Source organism: Bacillus rossius, chromosome 12, assembly GCF_032445375.1.
Source record: "Bacillus rossius redtenbacheri isolate Brsri chromosome 12, Brsri_v3, whole genome shotgun sequence".
Taxonomy (NCBI): domain Eukaryota; kingdom Metazoa; phylum Arthropoda; class Insecta; order Phasmatodea; family Bacillidae; genus Bacillus; species Bacillus rossius.
The window spans coordinates 10225825-10247302 of record NC_086339.1 but is presented as its reverse complement, the minus strand read 5'-3'; the positions used below and the strand labels follow the sequence as shown (position 1 = coordinate 10247302).

The 21478-nt window shown below is 39.2% G+C and overlaps 1 protein-coding gene across 3 annotated transcripts in view; it reads left to right on the top strand.

Annotated features, from left to right (window-relative positions):
• Window positions 1-8441: 8441 nt before the first annotated feature.
• The window catches only part of LOC134537506 (uncharacterized), a 33698-nt gene continuing 20661 nt past the window's right edge, over window positions 8442-21478 (top strand). The window contains exon 1 of one of the 3 annotated variants that reach the window (XM_063378006.1): window positions 8442-8635. Coding sequence is in view for 1 of the 3 variants with exons in the window: in XM_063378005.1 (XP_063234075.1) it covers window positions 20009-20234 (226 nt within the window). In the remaining 2 variants the exon portion in view is untranslated. Of the gene's footprint in view, window positions 8636-16163; window positions 16253-19993; window positions 20235-21478 lie in introns of those variants that run through there. The other 2 variants (XM_063378009.1, XM_063378005.1) reach the window with 2 other exon arrangements.

Here is a 21478-nt window from a genome sequence, read left to right as displayed (position 1 = left end):
TTTGCACGGTGAATTTCTCTGTAACGGCCCTGCCTTATGAAGAAAATATTTATAATTTATTTTTACGCACGTCAAATACTCTCATCTTCTTGGGGTCAATTTATACTTGTACATAAGTTTTACATATCTGCTGTTTTTATAACATTTAAAATGTTACAAAATTTTTGTTCTGATAAATAAAATATCAGCCACAAGTGTGTGTTGTAATTAGAATTTAGTAGATGAGTTATTTGTGCCATTAAATACAGCTGAAGCTATTACAGTCAGGTCTGTCTCCTACGATAAGACAATTCCCACACTTGTAACACTACTTGTACTTGTCCCTAGAATAGCTGCTGAACAACTCATCACAAATTTTGATGTGTTGCATCTTAGTTGTTGGTATAGGGCAGCCCGGATTGGAAAAAAAGGGAAGGGGGGTGGGGGGCAGATCTGAGTATCTGCCCAGGATGGCAATTTCAGAGGGCACCAGATTCATATGTTTGAAGGAAGAAAACTTGTTTCACAAAGCACCTAACATCCAGCGCACGTCGTTTTATCGATTATTTTTTTGATTTTGAAATGCATTCCAGTTGGTTTTTAAACACATCCCAAGTTGATTTCTGAGTGTATCCTAAGTTGATTTTTGAACGCGTGTATAGTGTACGTAATCTCCGTTGCATCTAGAAAAAATCGTTCCCACAGACAAAAGGGGTCAGGGCCTAACTTGAACTGAAGCAAATAAACCAGAACGGTCAAACGTCAAGTGATGATTGCTGTTTGTTTATTTGGTTGATTATATGTGCGAGTTATCAGTGTTATAATTATTAGCAAAAACTATAGTTTTAAACTAACGTAGTGGAAATAAACGACTAACAGGAATAAAAGATAGGGAACAATACATATTATAATTATATTATCTTATTGGTGTAATAGTCCAGTCAAATAGCCAAAAAATAACATAGAATCAGTGGCGGATCTAGGATTTTGGTTTGGGAGGGGCTTGACCCAGCTCAGGCTAGGCTTTATCAAGGCAAACACTAAAACAATAGTGGACCCAGATGCTTTTGGAGGGGGCTTGAGCCCCTTAGCCCCCCCCACCTCTGGATCCGCTACTACATAGAATGTATTTAAGAATAGGAAATTTTGACAAAAAGTTTTTGCCCGAACATTACGCTGTTAAATAGGCCAACATAAAAAGTGTTTGTTGGATGTTAAAGCCTGTATCTTACAAGAAATGAGAGAGAAACCAACAGAACATTGGATCAAAGAAGTTGTACCAGTAAGGGGATACATTCGAAAGACTTGAATGCAGTTGATTTTTGCCAGGAACTCTCCATATTGAAAAAAGCTAGTAACCAGAATGAATGGACAATCAAGTGCATTCAACCTATCACATAGTGCAATCATGACTTGCAAGAAACATTTTCTAATGTTAGTATAGTTTACGGACGTCATCTGCAAGCTGTGAAAGAAGCTTCAGCAAACTGAACATAATTAAACGCTATCTACGTTCAAAAATGAGTCAGGAATGTCTATCTGGCCTCACGATTCTAGCCATTGAAAATAAAACTGCCTATGAGACGAATTTTTGATGAGCTAGTAGATTCTTTCTCAGAAAGGAAAGTACACTATTGTAAAGCTATGGCAATAATATATAGAGAGAAAGCTTGAACCTAAAGATTTAATAAATGTGTACTTTCTTGCTTGTCTGTTTCCTATATTTAATTTTATGTCAAAAAAAAGTTATTAGCTAATAGGTAATAAAGAGTGCAGATTTACTAAAGGGTTTGTATTCTCTCTGTAACAAAAAAAAATCCCATTCAGTTTATATTTGTGAGTTTTTTAAAAAATTTATCTCTGCCCCCGGTTCAGAAAAATCGTAGATCCAGGGCTGGTGGAACGGAAGTCACTTGGAACAGAAATATGAAACCATGGTGCTGCTATCTGTGGCAGATAATGAACCAAAGTTCACAAAAACAAAGGGAAACTTTATAGTTTTAATTGTTTGATTAATTTTTATATGATAGGCAGTATTTGAAAATAATTCATATTCAAAAATCAGGTCCAAAGCCAGGGATTAGTACTACAAGTCTTTTTTTTTTCTTTTATGGGAATCATTTCATTATATAGTTCAAAATTTTGTTCACCTAATCAAATGTTTCAATATTCAATGTAACTGCTCTGGCAACTAATTCTGGCGTCGGGTGTGGAAACTATGTGATTTGGGTTAAGAAAGGTATATTAAAAAAACAATTTGCATATATTTATCACACTCCATAATTTTAAAGAATTCTACTTCAAATTTAATGTCAGAGTTTCATATGAATTTGCTCGTTACCGAGGTTACCTATATGTTGCACATCTCTGGCTCACTTTTTTTTTTTTTTTAATCATCTAGCAACGTTGATGTAATAGCCTGGACATTCAAACTGCCATTGCTCTTTGTCTTGCCTTCCGCCATAATACGTTTGATTGTTTCTGAGACAGTACGTCAATATACATAACTGTTTATTCCCTTAAATCATTTTCCCTTGTAAAAGCCACGCTGAGAGGGGCAAGAGATCTGCGGAGGGTGAAGTAGGGGGAGGACCCCTCACTACCTGGCAGAAGCTTGATTGAGCTAAATTGCATCCCACGCTTCGTCTCCCTTCTGCACCCAAACTTAGAAACCAGGGCATAATTTTGACTGTGCTCTTATAATCCTGTCGGACTGTCCAACTTTTTCATCCATTTAAGTTGGTCGAATAATATTGGAGGTTTACGACACTAACACAGCCAAGTAATATTTTCCATCAAGCAATCTGATGCATTATATTAGTTTCAAGATTAGATTAACATTGAAATGTTAGAGCTAGTTAAGTCAAAGATTTAAACATCTTTTAGCTGACCAACTTTATTGAATGGAGAAGATTAAAAGTCATATTTATTCTAATATTGCACCTTCTGTTGCCAAATATATAGGTAGGCTAAAATTATCAGTGTGGCAGGGCCTTAAGTGAGCTAGAAGTAGAATGACCAAGGGTCCTCTTGACACGAGCGGTTATAAGATGCGCTGCCGGACACAGCAGTGTTGCTCGGTGGAGCTCGTGTGAAGTGTGCCACTTGACCGTGCATTTCCTTCGGGAAACGAAAGATTCACAGACCCCAAGTCATACGCCCAAGTACTCTGCGGTGGGAAGCCTTTTCACAGACGAGAGAGCCAAACCTCCGATCGTGCATATTCGGGTTTTTTGGTTCATTGTAACTCATGTTTACTAATTGTCAATTAGGTTAGGTTAGCTACATTATAAATACTTTAAAACACTGTGGATGGTTGATTTGGTTAGGATAGCTACATTAAAGATACTGTGAAATCATGTAAACAAAAAAGCAACCATGAACTTCGGGTGTGGCTCTCTCGTCTGTGAAATGAAGGCTTCCCAGTTCACTCTCACTTTTTTGTTTCCGTTCTATCTCGTATTAACCGGTGTGGCATTAAATTTTGCGGTCGATTAGGATAGGTTAGCTACATTATAAATACTGTAAATAATTGTATGGTTGCTTAGCAAATAACATTTTAATATGTAGCTATCCAGGGCTAGGAAACCGTTTACATGATTTCACAGTATCTTTAATGTAGCTATCCTAACCAAATCAACCGTCCACAGTGTTTTAAAGTTTTTATAATGTAGCTAACCTAACCTAATTGACCATTTAGTTATCATGAGTTACAATGAACAAACAAAAAAACGAAGATGCACGATCGGGCGTTTGGTTCTCGTGTGTGAAAAGGCGGCTTCCCGCGTGAACTTAGTGTGTGGCTCTCGTCTGTGAAATGAAGGCTTCCCGCAGTCTTCCAGCGGCGCTGCTGTCGGCGAGAACTGGCGGACGCCGGAGTTGCCAGTGAGAGCACGTCTGTGACTAGTGAGGCTCATCACTTAGTCGCCGGGTTCTCGCTTAGATCAGTGCTTGTTGGAAATGGGTTTTGGTACGTTGGCTGTTTTTTTTTATGTTAACCTAGATGGGAGCGACGTGATTGGGCAACACAAAGACTGTGTGGCTTGTGCTAGTGCCAAGTGATCTGTGGCCGCATTTTCTTGGCCCTTGTGTGAGCGTTACATTTGACGGAAGCTACTGGAGCTCTCTAACACCTTCCTAGTCAAATGGGGAAATAATCCAATGACAGCTCTGTCGTAATTTTACTTGCTCTGGAATTAATAAAAGGATCTGTAAGTCACTCCCATTCTACATTAAAGGGCGCGCACATGGGAGAACTGGTGGAGGATGTCGACCAAAAGGTTGGAACAAAGCTGTATAGATGACGTTCACAAAAGAAATAAACCTTGGGGCGGGGGAAGAGTGAGAGAGAGTGTTTTACTGGTGTAGTCTAAATACGAAAGTGAGTTGTGACGAAGTGGATTAAATGAAGGATTTTGTGACGCGCTAGTTTAATGGTTACCAGCTTTAAGAGGCCCGTCTACCCAGGGGTGTATCTGTGTTGGTGAGGAGGGATTGTAAGCGCGACGCTAGCTTGTATTTCTAGCGCGGTAGCAAAGCTATGAACTAGCGCGCAGTCTTCTCGTCGTGCATAGGGCAACAATGAAATTGTGCGGTGACCATAACATGTGGCGAATAAATTAAGATACAAGGTGTAACGCGAATCACTTAAGTGATTTCGAGAATCTTTACCAGTTGTTTTAGGCCTAGAAATTACTCCGAAAACGCGTGTTTTAACCATTTTAACTCTTCTGAAGAAAGAAAATTTTTTTAAAAAACTTAATTCGGAAACAAAACTACTTATCTGCCCTCGGCGAATTATTAAATGCTTTTCGTACACAGACACAACTCTGATATCTTGAGCAGTTTTCAAATCGCGTTGTTTTTCCTGAAGCTCTGTAGGCGGGGACCTTCCCAGTGGTTGTACAAACGCGCCGACAGGCATGTAAATGAGAAGGGGGGGGGGGGGGGGAGGAGTTAGAAAATTGTAATAAGTTAGTGTTAGGTACCACCTGTCCACTGGGAACGGTGGAGGGGGAGGACTGACGCGACCTGGCCAAGTGCCAGCCGAGCTACCCCAAGGTCAGCAGGAAAAGAGCGGCCGTCGCGCGTGCCCAGCATGTCTGCGCCTGTTCGGGGAACCGCCGGCTCCTCCAGGAAACACCGTGACGTCAGCGACTGCCCGCGGGGGTTGCTGTCCGCCTGTCCCTCGGCGCCGCAGTGGATCGCGTGGCTCCGAGATCACGCGATCTCACCTCCAGAGCAAACGCGCCTCCGTCTTGGCCCTGACGAATCTTCAGAGTCGCCAAAACGATAGAGGAAAAAAAACTTCCCCTCGCTACAGTATGTATTCATGCAATGTATAATTATGAACACTGACGTGCTGGCATGCTAAACTTAGCTTTGACTTTTTAAAACAAACCAGAAATGTTGTTTATCATAGTAAATATTCAAGTTGAGTACAAACCTCGGGGCACAAATTTAATGCGTGCCAGATAATGCAAAAACTAGCTATTTTTGAAGTGAAACTTCTTTGCTGAGTGGGCTAATCTTCGAGCGTTACGGAAATTCATATAGTATGAGAGGAATACTTAGGTACGTGGTGAAGGAACCGGTAGAGTATTAATTATGAAGGGGAAAAAAATTCGAGAGAAAGAAATTTGTTATCTACTGTTTTACAAATTAAAGTTGTGGGGGAAAGGGAGGGTAAAATGACGAAGCGTGTAAGTTAACGATTACAGGATTTCTCCTTCCAGACAACATATCGCAGCACAGTAGAATGTGCAATAGAGAGCCCTACTAGATGCTTTGTGAAACGTGTAGTGGCACCCCAAAGACTATAACTGTGGAACGAAAAGTTAGTTTTATGAGTTGCCAATGTAAGATTTCTGCCCAAGAAAATAAGGATTTAGTGTGTCAGAGTTAGTAATTATTAACAGGTTTTTCTTGTGTTTAGAAAACGTACATGCAACCTGTGTTTATGAAGTTAAAGTAATAGTTTTTTTTTTGTTCACAAAATTATAAATAAAACATGGCTATGAGTGGCAAGACGAAGAACTTGTCCCCTTCTACATAAATATTATGTTTCTAAATTATTTGTTCATTTCTACTTTATTATTGAGGTACATAACAGAAAAATTGTACGTGACTCTAAACGAAAGACAGTCGAAAGATAGCATGAATATTTTCCGACCTAGAACTGATAACAATCAAAGGCGTGGCTTCTTTGTTTTGCTCACCACACAAATAGTTGCCTCTGTAGAGGTAGCTGTAGATGTGTTCAGAGCAACAGGGATAGAACCTGTCAAAGATAACATCTTTACAGATGATTTTGAAGCTTCAACTACTATACACAAGCCCCAGTCCATGGCTGATCTGCCAGTGACATCGATCAGCACTACTGTAGTACCACAGGACTCTACAGTGGTGGCTACTGTAGGACTATAGGACTTACCAGTGGTGGCAACTGCACTGCAGTACCAGGGAACTCATCAATGGTGGGGCTACTGAACCAAAAACTATATGTACAGACAGACAACCAGAGCCAACAGAACCTGATATAGAAGAGACATTGCATACTCCGGACATATCAAAAACCATCTCCCAACCAAGCTGCAGGCATGGGCGTCGCAAGGATTTTTTTTTTGGGGGGGGGGGGGGGGGGGGAACTGCGATTGATTTAGTTGTTGAGGAATATTCATCCCCTGGGAAAAAAAGCGGGGGGTCCGGGTGTCCTCCCCCGGGAAAATTTGGGGTTCGAAGGTGCAAAACGGTGGTTTTTAGGCATTTTCTTTCCTAAATATTCTAATTATAGTTGGTTGCAATATATAATTTATTTTTTATAAAAAATATTTTCAGAGAACAAATTTGTAAAAACACAGTGCTCACATTACCACGATTGGACTAAATGCACCATGCGCAACATATTGGTTATATCACAGAAATCATATTTTTAATATAACTACGAAACTAAATATATTATTGGAGGGGACGAAATTGAAGACTTTTATTATCGGGGAGGACGTGTCCACCCCCCCTCCCCCCCGGTTGCGACGCCCATAGCTGCAGGTATTCATTGCTTGTTCTTTGTGTTAGAGACCTTAAAACTAAGCATAAATGATAGAATCTCCTTGCTTTGGTGATATCCAGTTCACCACTGCGTTCTGATTTAGAACTTCGTGGGAAATTTTTGGAGAGTACTTATGAAAACTGTACATTTCTGGAAAGGTAATTATACAAGCAAAAATAAAAACAATGTTTCCATGGCTACGAGTCCTACCTAGCCGCCATTTTGTATTGTACACAATGGCTGATTTTGAAACAATTTTTTTATTTTTAATATCTCTGCTTCCAAGTAACATAAAAATATAATTCAGACATTTTATGGGCTAAGAAATGTATAGCGAGTAAAGACACGTGTAATTCGAACTGAATCGTGTAAATTGGTTCTGTCTTTATGACAGCAATCTCACATTTATGCTGTGTTTTCATGATTGCTACAAGTGGAATATCAAGCATGTCTAAAAGTGCTTTTTCAGAGTTTTAGTTACTACCCCGAGAGCAGCCCTAATGGAAAAATGTGCATTTAAAAAGGCCAACGTGACAAGGTCTGTTATTTGTAGTTAAAAATTTTGCTATTCTGTTTGTACTATTATACAGCCATGATAAGTCTGAATAATCTAATTATTAAAATACTGAATGTAGTGACAAAAAAAAACTATCGTAGCAGGGTGATTCACTTTCGGTATAGGTTGCCATTCATTTCATAGCATTCCGAAGTATGAAAGTTTAGGAACTTAACGACACCCAGTCCTGAACCTGGGAAGCAGTTTTCCTCACGCGAAAAATTCCCGACTAGACTGGGAACGAATCCCGGTCCTTTCTTTGTTCCACCAACCAGGAGTCGTGACCACTAGGTCAAAAGTCCGTACAATTAACCTAAAAGTAGCCACGATTTTTTTGGTTTACAGTTTCAATTTTTTCCCCACGCCATTTGACTGTAGAATACTCAGTTGATTCAATGGACAGATTCATGAGTTCTTTCTACTGAAAACTATTCTTCTGAGAAAGTGCATGGCGCTTGAAAATGTGTTCGGCAGCTTAAATTAAGCGGGACTCGAACCCAATCTTTATGGCTGTGAAATGCCTGTTTGCACTGTTTTACCACACCGTTGCTAGGCAACAACTGGAGAAAATTATCCTCACATTATGGCACTCAACGTTTCCTTATAGGCATAAACAAAGCAAAATGTCTTCTCTGTGGCGCTACAGGTGTCATTTCTTTTTACCTCTTAAAAAAAACTAGTCAAGCCAGTGTCAGCAGAATCGTAACCTGCATGTTGGCAACATTGGGAAATATAAAAAAAAGCAGCAGTATACCGCCACTCTGATTGGCTCATCGTGACGTAACTGAACACTTGTGTCGGCTGTAGCGACATCTATCGCGTATTCCCTCAACTATCGCTTTCTTCTCTGCGCCTGCGTCTGCGTTATTCGCGAGCAAGTTTCAAGCAGAGATGGTTGTGTTAGTAGAGTGATAGTGCTGATAAAGTTTTATGTTGTTCGGTAATAATCGAGTGCTATTTAAGGTTATTGCGTTTACGTCTTTCTTGTAATTAAGTGTACATTTCACGAGGTGGGACAGTCAGCTTAATTTTGAGCAGTGGAATTATTTTCGGTAAGTACTATGACTGCATGAAAAATATTTTTGTTCCCTACGTTTGTAATATATGTATTTCTATTCCTACTCGATCATGTGAACTCAGGTGTTTTGAAAAGATTAATGTGTACGTTTATACATTTGAGTAGCGCATATGGTCGTCCTTCGTTTTACAATGTAGACCCCGATTTGTGTTTATGATAATTTTATAATGCAAGTGATCGTTAAAAAATATAAATTCTGAACGTGGTATTTTTGGAATTCCTTTTATTCTATTTGATTGTTATAATAAACAGCATTGCGATGCTTCAGGGAGTTAACCTGAAGTTTACAGTTTTGAACAGTTGTTTAGGTTAGCTACTTAAAAATACTGTGAAATTGTTTTAACAGTTAGTTAGGTTAAGTACATTAAAACTACTGTAAATTGGTGTAAACGGATGTTTTAGACAATGGTAGTGACATTAAAAATACTTGGGTACCTAATTGTTTACGGAAACGAATCACGTAAACCGAGACAGAACTCCCGTTACATTACACTTATCAGCGTCTGCTGCTTTCAAAGTGCATGATAACTTAAACGAATGGCAACCATGAGATTATATTTCACAATTACAAAATATTAATTTAATTTTTAAAAATTGAGTCTTGAGATTATACCATTTTCATGATTTACATATATGATATAAATAAAACACAAAGTAATATAGAACACTATGTAGTATTGTACTTGTACAAATTATTAACTTCATAAACAAACATGGCTACCCACCGCAGTCAAATACTTGGCTTCTATTGGTCGCACGGAGTCATGTAAACGGAAGAGTAGAGTTTTGCCCAGCTAATCCTTACGGGTCCCTGCCTGCCTGCGTGCCATTGTAGATAACATGTAGATACTCCCGTAAGTTCCGTCTCCGTTGCCGTATCGTTGTATAGACAAAAAAAAATTGGATATAGGTATTCTGTTCCTTGTTTTATTTGTAAACATTTTATGGAGGCGGGGAATCGGGAGCCCTCAGTTAATGTTTATGTTTAAATACCATTATTTATGTTAATTTTCTTGTGCCCATGTGTTTGAATGTATTAGTTCTTTCTTGAGGCCCGTTCTACCATGCCACGGATACGGAGACGGATCACGTTAACGGAGACTGTCTCATGGAACAGTGGTTCTACAACACGCAGACGGAGACGGACCTGTATTGGTTAGCTCGGCAATGCTGAGCTCTTCCTTCACAGGTGTTTCCGTACCATGTGCGTCTCTGCCTGAGGACGGGAGCAGATAGCAGTTCCCGAAACGTCGCTTGTTTCTGTTTTAGAAAACTGTTGTGTTTGTTTCGTCTTTTCGTTTGGTCGTGTTTTTGTCTCGTTTTGACTGTTGTGCTGAATTTTTTGGGTTCAATATTTTTTGTGTTGTCATAATTTTGGTTTTTTTTTTTTTTTTTTTTTTTTTTAAACTATTGTGTTTGTTTCGTCTTTTCGTTTTGCTGTGTTTTTTGTCTCGTTTCAACTGTTGTGTTGAATTATTTTTGGGTTCGGAATTTTTGTGCTGTCATCATTTTTTTCCGTTCTGTTAGTCCATTTTTCTTTGTTTTTTCCTTGTTTGTTGTCCATATTCCTGTTGTGGAATATTGTGTGGCGTTAAATCCTGACAACAGCAATTTTTGCTTAATTTGTGTTTTTTGTCATGTGTTTTTTTGTAGTTTTCTTCTGCAGACATACATGTGCTAAGCAATGGCGTATGTCCAAAAGCCTACATCAAGTCATGCACTCCCATTGCACAAATCTTTCAAAGATAAGCGTTAATTCTGCTATAGGTTCAAAGTTTGGCACACTAAATGGTTCCGCCGCCAGACAGCGACACATTCGTTTTAATGTTATCAAGGCGGACGTTTACGATGTTTGTATTCAAATATTATATAATTGTTAAACCATTCAATAGTTTAGTTTTAAAATACAAAATACGTAATATTTATCTCGTAGTGGTTAAAATTTTGTTTTCAAATAGTTTTTATCTGTTCAGATACGCCGTGATGGACTGTAGTGTCTCCAAGGCATGGGCAAGTGGACTCTAAAGCTGGGTTTACGATTGATTTACTTAAGAATTATAACTTAACATCGAGCACACGATTGAGTCAAAACTACATTTTCCAGTTTATGATTGACATAGAAGTCGTTAATTCTAACCAATCACAGCACAAAACACATGGTCGGCCATTGTTCGAAACGGAGAAGCAGGTTTGAAATAGGTTATTGACAAATGGGATATCTATTTTTCGAAATGGATGATGATTACAAATGACAAACATACGAATTCTAACCCAAAATACTGCCTCGCTCGGTCCAATAATAAGACATAAATTTCCGGTTGAAAGGTTCCGGTTTGTTGTGATTGGTCGCTTCCCTTAAGTCTTAACGAAAAATATAAAATATAACCATTTCTGTTAAGTCTTAAGTCATCATATGGTTCGCACACGACCCGTCAAAATTCACACACGACAATCATAAACCATTCCACTAGTTTACAGAGTCATATGGTAAGTACACGACTAAGTCTTAAGTCTTAATTCTTAATTTTCAATCGTAAACCCACCTTAAGCGTGGCAAAGACATAATTCGGGGTTATTCAGAGGCGAGCACAACTCCACAGCAATCTGCGATCCCGTGAACACGTAACCGCCTCGTGCTGGGTGGTCTGTGAAAGTTTTCACTGTTAAGGGGGTGCTTCCCATTTTAGCTCAAGATTTTATATTTACAGTAATTAAAGATAAACTTGTATACTTTTATAATTGTTTACCTTTCACGAAACGAAAAATATATACAGCGCATACATTTAGCATAATCAGCTGCCAAAGTTTTTTTTTTTTTTTTTTTTTAAAGCGTTTTTGTGTAGAATATTATTTATTGCAGAACTGAAACATTTTAGGTTTAACTGCAATGCCACTTGCTGCTTCAAGAAATGGTTTGAATTTCTTTCAGAAAATATTAATTAATTTTACCTGGCATTTCAAAATACTCAAATTTGTTACTATTTTGACAGCCAAGAAACATGAAATGAGTTTTTGTGATAGAAATGCAAACCCTAACATGAAGTAACCAGTGGCATTGCTGTTAAACCTAAAAAGTTTCAGTTCTGCAATAACTTAAATTCTCCTTATGTGTACAACCCAAATACGTTAAAGTTGTAACTTTAAAAGCTAATTATGCAACAACGTATGCGCTGTATATATTTTACATTTCGTGAAAGTTAAACAATTGAAAAAGTTTAAAAGTTGTTCAGTGATTAATATATAAATATAAAATAATGACGTGAAATGGGAGGCACCCCCTTTAAGCCCCCTACCCTACGACGGACAGTCGCCACAGTGAGTGCTCGATGCAGTCAGAAACTGTCGCTTCCCTGAAATGATGTACGCAACAGATACATCGGCCTCAAAGCAGCCCCACCTATGGTTTGCCTCACGCTTACATTGCTGTACACTGTTGCATACTGATTCTACCCGGCTTGTTAACATTAAATATCTTATCTTGAATACCATCGTGAAATAATTATAAAATGTTTTTTTTTTACACAACCAAAATAGTATTAAAATATTTAAAATTGTGAAATTAAAGGTTTTAATCAGTGTGGTGTCTTTCTATTATGTCTCCTTAGAATGAAAAAAAAAAAAAAGTATGATCGAATGATGCTCTTGATGAAAAAAACAAGAAAAAAATGTATTTTCAACATTATCATTCAAATTTCCACTTAAAAAATTAAAACGTTTAAGATACATTAATATAAAATCCATTCAGTTATAAAGTAGTGTTTAAACCTTTTGTGCTTTTTGGGGGTATCTGGCAGCAGAGCACATCGAAACAAGAACAGCACTAATAGCAGAAATCGTGCCGTGGTAAGAGAGTAAAGGCCCGTCTACAATTATTGCAACGACCTAAACTTGTGTTCGACGGACACTGATCGCCGACTGGGCCAAAGCGTGGTGTGTGCGATGGTCCGAATACATTGGTCACCTTGAAACTTTTTGTCCCAATCTGTGTCCTTTGAGCAGGGGCGTAGGAACAGGGGGGGGGGGGGGTTGGGGGACAGGGGGGACGTGTCCCCCTGAACTTTTTGGGTGGGGGGGACTGTCCCCCCCCCAACTTTCTAGACCGTGATATTTTTATTTTATAATATTATTCCCAGCCAAAGCGTGGTGTGTGCGATGGTCCGAATACATTGGTCACCTTGAAACTTTTTGTCCCAATCTGTGTCCTTTGAGCAGGGGCGTAGGAACAGGGGGGGTTGGGGGACAGGGGGGACGTGTCCCCCTGAACTTTTTGGGTGGGGGGGACTGTCCCCCCCAACTTTCTAGACCGTGATATTTTTATTTTATAATATTATTCCGCATTACTGTTATGCTATTTGAATAAATCAATAATCTAAGCAATTTTAAGCTAATCGGGTACTATGTATCAAAGGTTCATGTGCAAGAAATATGTCCAGCATCGAAATTATAACATTCAAAAACAAATAGTAAAGTGACTTTACTTCAAACTGTCAAAACGTACCGATGTTATTTGAAATCGAGTATACCTGCAGGACTACGCCCCTTCCACTTTGCAACCAGACCTAATGTCTGCTGTCATTAGGCAGCTTAGCTCCCTTCCTCCTCGTGTATCATACTCCTATACATATCGTCTGTGAGTGTACTTGCACATTCCTTGAATAACCTTAAGTATTTCGCTATTTTGTTGTGTTGGGTGTTACGAGTTGTGGTGTAGAAACATGTTTTTAGCAGTGGACCAGAGAGTTGTAGATGTAGAGTCAAACTACTTGCGTGTGCATTAGCATTTCATTTTATTGACAATGAAAAGACAAAAAAACTGTTTTAGCATATTTTTCAATAGGCAAAAGACAGTGTGAAGATGCTCATGCTGAAACTTCATCGAACGGAAGTGAACCAGTAATTAGTGGAACTGAGATGAGTAACAATCTATCATGAGAAAAATTCTGGCGGTACAACACATTATAAAATTGATTATTAATTATTCTCTTTGTAATAAAGTGGCATGAACAAATGTGTGTTGGGTGGGGGGGGGGGGGAAGGAGGTGGTTTTGAATTACCATTAAACCATTTCATTTAACACTTAACTATTAATTGTAATTTTATAATTTGTAGTCTTAAGTTTCTGTCTCTTGCTAGTAGTAACTCATCCTTAAACATAACAGAGATAACAAAGTTTAAAGGTTAACTTAAGGATTTGTAAACATTGAAATAAAAATGTTTCTTTTTAGAAAGTCCACACAAATTTAATAACCTATTTAACGGCTATGCATACATAAAAAAATTCTACTAAACATAGAACAAGTATTCATGTAAATAAAAAGTTGTAATTTTCTTAAAAAATGCAGTTATTATAAGTTACCTGGTTCGTTTCTCAGCGGGGTCATCCGAATTTCGGATGTGGAAATTATGCCGGGATGATGCTTCGGAAAGCTCGTATTCTCAGGGATTTCCTGTTTTCCCGTTTCCCTGCATTTTATTTTCGGCGTGGCACACCGTTCACCTCATTTCAAACACCCTCTCACTTTTTTTCCGCCCAGATACACTCCTTCAAAAGGGATCTCTCCACTTAAGTACTTAATATAAATAGTTGTCATAAGAAAAATAGTGTCGCTCATTAACAGTATGGATAGTATAACATTGAATTGTGACAGCAATGCCACAGGTGCCTGTGTTCAAAAATGAGTAAGGAAACTAACATAGAAACCGCAAGCGTAACAATTACACACAAAAGTACAAAACAAAAAATTTGTGTGCCGCGGTGGCCGAGGGCTTAGAGCTTTCGCCTCTCACCAAGTCCAAGTCACCCCTGTGACCTTAGTAACTGCAGGAGAGTTTACCCTGATTAAATATTTACAATGTTATTAAGTGAATGAAGAGTGTTTAACGGCCTTTTAACAAGGAGGTCTTAAGAGCCGATAGGGGTGAAATGAGGTGAAAATAAAACACAACATAACATCAATGCCCGAACCCGGATTTGAAAGGGGATCCGTCGCACTGCAGACCGGCACCTTACCGACTGAGCTACGGAGGCCCGCCCAAATTGATAGCATAACATTTAAGGAACGGTATTCATTCTACCATCTTAACCAATTTCAAGAGCAATTAACTTACAATGTACGGGATTATTATTAACAGTTATATCAGGTGGAAATTGAGATGTGTGGACAGATGACAGGGTAGCAACAGCTCGCAGTTTAAACGGTAATGTCGATAATTGAGCGCAGTCGCAGTGTACTGGCAGTGTGCAAGGGCGCCCATACCCATGGGCAGGGGAGGGCCGTGCCCCCCCTCTAGCTTTCAGGAAAAGGTTTAGGTGGTTTTGAGAATTTTTGGAAAATGTTGAGTAATTTTTAGCACTTTTTGGCAATTTTTGAAGGTATGTACCCCCCCCCCCCCTCTTCAAACTATCATATGGTCTTCCCCCCCCCACAAACTATCATATGGGCGCCCTTGGCAGTGTGACACATACACAGTGTGCATCTATGTATGGTAACTTACTTGAACTTGGCGAAAGAGATACATTTTCTGAAAGCTGTAAGAATTAAGGTAACATATAACTGTTCTATGAATATTTTAAATATTTACGTTGAATGTTTTGACTATTTTTTTTTCGCCAATACTACAAAATGATAACGAAACAAAGGTATATGAAAAACCAAACCTAAGTTGCACATTTTAACATAAATACTTAATTTAAATCTCCGTTTCCAAAGACTCCAAAGTAGGATTTTCTGAATCTGGATTTTTTGAAGGCTGAGTAGCTAAGTATATTGTATGAATTTTTGAAGTACCCGCGAAGTAAAAAAAAAAACGTGATAGGCCTATTGGAGTATGTTAACGTGTTAAGGGAGTGGTAAGGTAAAAACTAAAAATGTCATGCGACCGACTGGAATAAACCATCAAGCATTAAATAGGATGGGGCTATTTTTGCAGAACAGATATTTTAATAACGTCTCAATTTATACAGAGTAAGTTGCTTTGTTTTCGAGCAAAAAAAAACTGAAACCACAAATTTTATCTTAAGGAAACAATAATAATTTTAACATCGATGTAGCCAATGGCTAGATACAAAAACTGCTTAAAAAGCGCTATTTTGCACTTTTAAAATCAAAATTTTCCGGTGGAGGACCCCCGGACCACTCGTCTTAGTAGGAGCGGAATGGGTTTTCATGACATCAAAATCATTATTTGACCCCCCCAACTTTATGAACACAGCTACGCCAATGCCTTTATGGGGGGGGGGGGGGGGGGGGCCCTTCGACAACCGAGAGATCTGAGTTGTGCTAAGTGCCAACAACGCCGAAACTCAGCCAGGTCGGACTGGAGAAGACGAAATCCAACTTTCTGTTTAAGAGTGTTGGAAATGATTTGGATCCAGTATTGTCGGCACACGCTGTAGACACAGGAGCGACGTCGGCCGCAGGGAGGAGGAGATAGTTGTTGTTTTGTTGCGCAGTGTGATGGACTGCGCTGAAGGCCGTGCATGGCCTCCGGGCAGACAATAGTCACGTGGCCTGGACGTGATGCGCCGCAGTTACTAAGGTGTGCGAGGTGGCAGCTCTGCGGCCAAGGACGGACCAGTTCAAAACTGAAGGTTGGGTGGGCTTTTTTTTCGGACTTCAGCCCCTTTTCATGTAATTAATAACAAAAGGAAGAATAATTTAAAAAAAAAACTGAGGATTAGTTACGAAAAAAATTCCTGTTTGTAATTCATATGACGAAGTATGTCTTTTTCGTAATTAGTTTCTTTCCAATTATCGAAACACCAACAACAAATTTTTTTTGAAGTAATATTTCTTTAAGTGCGTTATGAAAAGCAAATTGATGGGAGTGAATTTTTGCGTTGCGCGCGTATCATGCAACGAAATTTTCACAGGATAAAAACTAATAAAAAAAAAGGCTGCGTGCATAAGAATTAAATGTACGTATGTGCTTTTTTTTAAATATTATACTCCAGTGGTTGATATTGAATACTGGTCCATACAATTACAAGCATTTATTTATTGTAAATATTGGTGATAGACATTGTGTTCGTAAACTTTTTCAAGTATATTTATGTAAGTGAGGTTAGGTTATACAATGCGGCTCAGCATGCAACAAGAATTGACAGGATGGAAAAAAGGTTACACACTGTTACGAACGTGGACAGGACCGCGACGCGCACCAGGTTCGGAGCTGGCTGGTGGCTCTGCGGGAATCCTTTTTTTTTTCACAGACGAGAGAGCCAAACCCTATCGTTAGGGAACCGTGAGTTTCGCGGATTCATTTCGTGTTATGCTAAAATTCAAATAATTATACCTTAGTGCTGCTTCTGTCATTGGTTCTCTGTTAATCTGGAGGACTGAGGGCCAATTAGAGACCCTCACTCATAGAAATGTCGAATCACAGGCCACTTAGTCGAGACGACTCACAAGTCAACAGCCAATGAACAGTTGGCATTTGCCCGAGTGTGTAGAGGATATTGGAGTCTATCCTGGAGGTAACTGAATCCGCGAAATTCACGGTTCTCTATCGATCGTGCATCTTCGGTTTTTTTTTTTTTGTTCATTGTAAATAAATATGGCGGTGTTGATAAAAGGTTACTAATGGTCGGTTTGGTTAGCTACAATATAAATACTTTAAATCATTGTGGACGGTTGATTTGGTTAGGATAGCTACATTAAAGATACGGAAAAAAAGCATGAACTTCGGGCAACTTCGGGTTTTGGCTCTCTCGTCTGTGAAAAGAAGGCTTCCCGTGGCCCTGCACGGCCACTGACGTCACGCGCCGTCCACTGACGTGAGGCATGGCACGCGTGCCTGGTCGGATTACAAAGGCCATATCTTCCCCCCTCCCCACTCCCCCCGCACACCCGTATCCGAATAAAATCTTGCGATTATCGTTCAGATTACGGCTAACGCCTCTAATCATAAGATAACCTAAATTGCGTTATTAAAAGAGATGCAGTTACAGTTGTTCACTGCGATCGCCAGTCTCGCAACAAAATATGTTTTGTGAAGTAGCCTATCAGAAAATGCACAAATTAATTGTTTTGTAACTTAATATACCATACTGGATGATCAACGAATAGTTGTTTATTTATGAATAGTTAGAATTGATTTTTACTCAAACGTTTTGAAATGTAGATGTTCTATTTGGCTGTTTTTTTTGCATCAGTATTTTATCTAATGTCCGTTGTAAAAATGTGTATTTTTTGGATGGTGGATTAAAAAGCTAATTCATTAATGTTTGTGGCACTGTTAATTTATTGTTGAGACTTGATAAAGGAAGCTAAATTAGAACTGAGATAAATGTTCACATATTTACGTAACTGTGGCTGTAGTTTAAGTTCAGTCCGCTAAAAATCGTCAGTAGTAACATTTTAAACTAGGTAATATGGCTAACTACCAAGCGCAGAAAATGTTGAAGGTAATTTTTGAGTCCATTTATTGGTTTGTATAGTTTGAGATCGCAAAAGAAAAACAATCTCTGGGTAAGCTGTATTTTGCACTACAGCTGTCAGGTTTTTTTTCTTCATAAATTTTCATCGCCCAGAACAGGAACTTTGTGTATGAAATAAATAAAATAATTTAATACAATTATGTTGCTTTATGTTTTGACGTGAATTCAATGAACGCCTACTTGACGATCGGGCGGCCATGCAAAAAAAAATAAATAGAAATTGCGACGCCAAACCGTGACAAACTCGGCCCATCGTTCACAACCACTGGCTCAGTTGACTTCATAATCAACATCAGAATTATCTGAGAGCATATATATTCACGTCAATTACCAAACAATTTTCTGCATTCCAACTGGCTCATTTCTCTCGCCTACTTTTTGCTTCATTTTATGCATTTTTAATCGCTTCTGCTCGGGCGATTCCACTTATGTTCTGTATTTTCTCCAACATAACCCGTTTTCTATTAGGCATTTTGCGATTAATGGCTCTAAAACCAAAGTGGTTACTGATGAAGAAATTAAAGTTTAAATCACACAAATCGTTCAATTACTCTCTGTTACAGCTCTCGCTGTCTTCAATTCGATACTCCACACAATTACGTCGTCACTGTAAATGTTAACCTGGTGAATCATAAGTAACGACCACGAGCAAAGTCTACTCTAATAATCTATATTTTTATCTCAACTCTGTAGCTTTCATAGTTCACCAGTTTTAAGTGGTGTCTATTCCTCGACTGAAGCGACACCCAACCAGAGGTTAAAGATATTCATATTCCTGTCAGAAATTCATGTCAAAAAGCGACCGCGCGAAATGTGCTTGAGTAAAGCTGGATGCACAATTGAAAAATAAACACTAACAGTGGGTCGTGTGAACAAGATTTGACCGCCATGTTGTCGATTCTACTGATTCGCAATTGCGCATAGGACGGTTGTGCGCATAGGAGGGAAATTAATATTTTTTTTATTTCTGTTACGGGCGCATAGTGCAGCAGCCAATGAGAATAGAGTAAGGTGCCATTTTGACGGAACTAGAGAAATATTTTTATTTATCAATGATATTGTGGCAATAAAATGTCGAGATATTACAATGCTCGGGTGCAATTATTATTACTTTAAAAATTAATTAATACTATTACTTCTAAGTCACAAACAAGTAATGTAAATAAAATGCTTCGTGGTTAGAACGATTAACGAAAAATTTTACATAACCCAACTTAATTTATAAGTAAAAACTTGAGTTCACACATTGCTGGTCAGATGTCACGGGAATAATCATTTGATAGTCAACATAGTTATTTACTAACACTGCCACCAGATGTCGCATACATATTGAAATTTCGTTGGCTAAAATTAACAGTAAGATTTTGAAGGTGGACCGATTTCGCACGGGTTGTGTGTTTAGTCGTGTGCATGGCGATGCACTCGTTTTGTTTTTTAAATTGTGGACTCTTGCTGAACTTGTGTGACCCTCTATGCAGTGGCGTAGCGTGGGTGGGGCGGAGGGGGCGGCCCGCCCCGGGCGGCAGCCCGCGGGGGCGGGTCGCCGGTGAAGCGGGTTGAGATCTGATCTATTATTCATTCATTACATGTATCAGACACACTAAAACGTTCCATTTTTATCTAAAATTTTGCGCACCAACTATTTTTTAATATTTATTTAAAAGAAAAACTGCGAAATCACTGACAGAGCTCTTTATAACGTTTGTTTGTTTACATACGAACGGCAACATCGCATCACGCCGCGCCGCCCGGCGCGCGCGAGCCGAGTTGAGCGGCACTCCTTATTATGTTAATTACTCATACAAAATCTTTTGTTTCACGCGTCGGCTCGTGTCGATGCCTCTCTTTCGCACTCATTGAATTTAGTATGGGGGGCGGCAAAATGGGTCTCCCGCCCCAGGCGCCGAGATGGCACGCTACGCCACTGCCTCTATGCGCGCCGCGAGGGAGCTTGGAGAGGCCCGACGGCCGCTATCTTATCAGTGCAGCGGGGGCGCGGGTTCATCTCGCAGTTGTTGTCGCTCCTCGGTCAGTCACGGCCCCGTCCGTCTGCAGCTCTGCCTGCTCGGCCGGGCGCGCCTCGCCATGAGTCTAGCCGGCCGTGACTCCTCAGCTGCCGCCGCAGTGTGTCGCGGTAACGTGTGTTTCTGTCTCTTGTTGCCACCACGGCGAATAAAGCTGGGTTTACGATTGATTTCCTTAAGAATTATAACTTAACGTCGAGCACACGATTAAGTCAAAACTACATTTTCCAGTTCATGATTGACATATAAGTCGTTAATTCTAACCAATCACAGCACAAAACACATGGTCGGCCATTGTTCGAAATGGAGAAGCAGGTTTGAAATAGGTTATTGACCAATGGGATATCTATTTTTCGAAATGGATGATGATTACAAATGACAAATATACGAATTCTAACCCAAAATACTGCCTCGCTCGGTCCAATAATAAGACATAAACTTCCGGTTGAAAGGTTCCGGTTTGTTGTGATTGGTCGCTCCCCTTAAGTCTTAACGAAAAATATAAAATATAACCATTTCTGTTAAGTCATCATATGGTTCGCACACGACCCGTCAAAATCCACACACGACAATCATAAACCATTCCACTAGTTTACATAGTCATATGGTAAGTACACGACTAAGTCTTAATTCTTAATTCTTAATTTTCAATCGTAAACCCACCTTAACCCTTGATCCACAATCAAGATCGGTTTGTTTGCAGTGTGTACGTGATACAACATGACAAAACTTAAATACACATAGAGGACATTTTAAGGAGGCATAAAGTCTGTCAACTAAGTCACAAATTGTATATATTAAAGTAGTATAAAGTTTTTTTCTTTTCAAAATTGTTAAATAGATAGCAGCATAATCCCGCTTTATGTTATTTTTTTCATATTTACTACGTATGCGCACGCATGCGTCATTTCGTGTCAATGTGACCATGGTGCTCTATGCTTTACGATAGAGGAGCATCACACACAATTTTATGAATCCAATATTGTGACACTGATAAAACGATGATAAGTTTATATGTGTAGATAGTGTAAAGAAATAAAAATATACAAAGAGATTATCACTGGTCATAGGTCAGGAAGTACTTCGGATTTTTCCCAGAGCCGTTAGATACACGGTTATGTGGAATTCCAATTACGTTATGTTATTTTTGTTCAGGGTGACCTACGTTATGTTCATTGACTTCTTTTTGCTTCCTCTTCATGTCCTGTATTATGTCCCCAAAGGTTTGACGCGTATTTTGGTCTCTACTCACAGCGTATTCTGTTATTCACCTATGTCTCTGTCGCTTGTTTCGGTAACGGTAAGCTGTCGTTCCACAAATGCTGACGTGCGCAAACGCGATATGCCGGGCAGC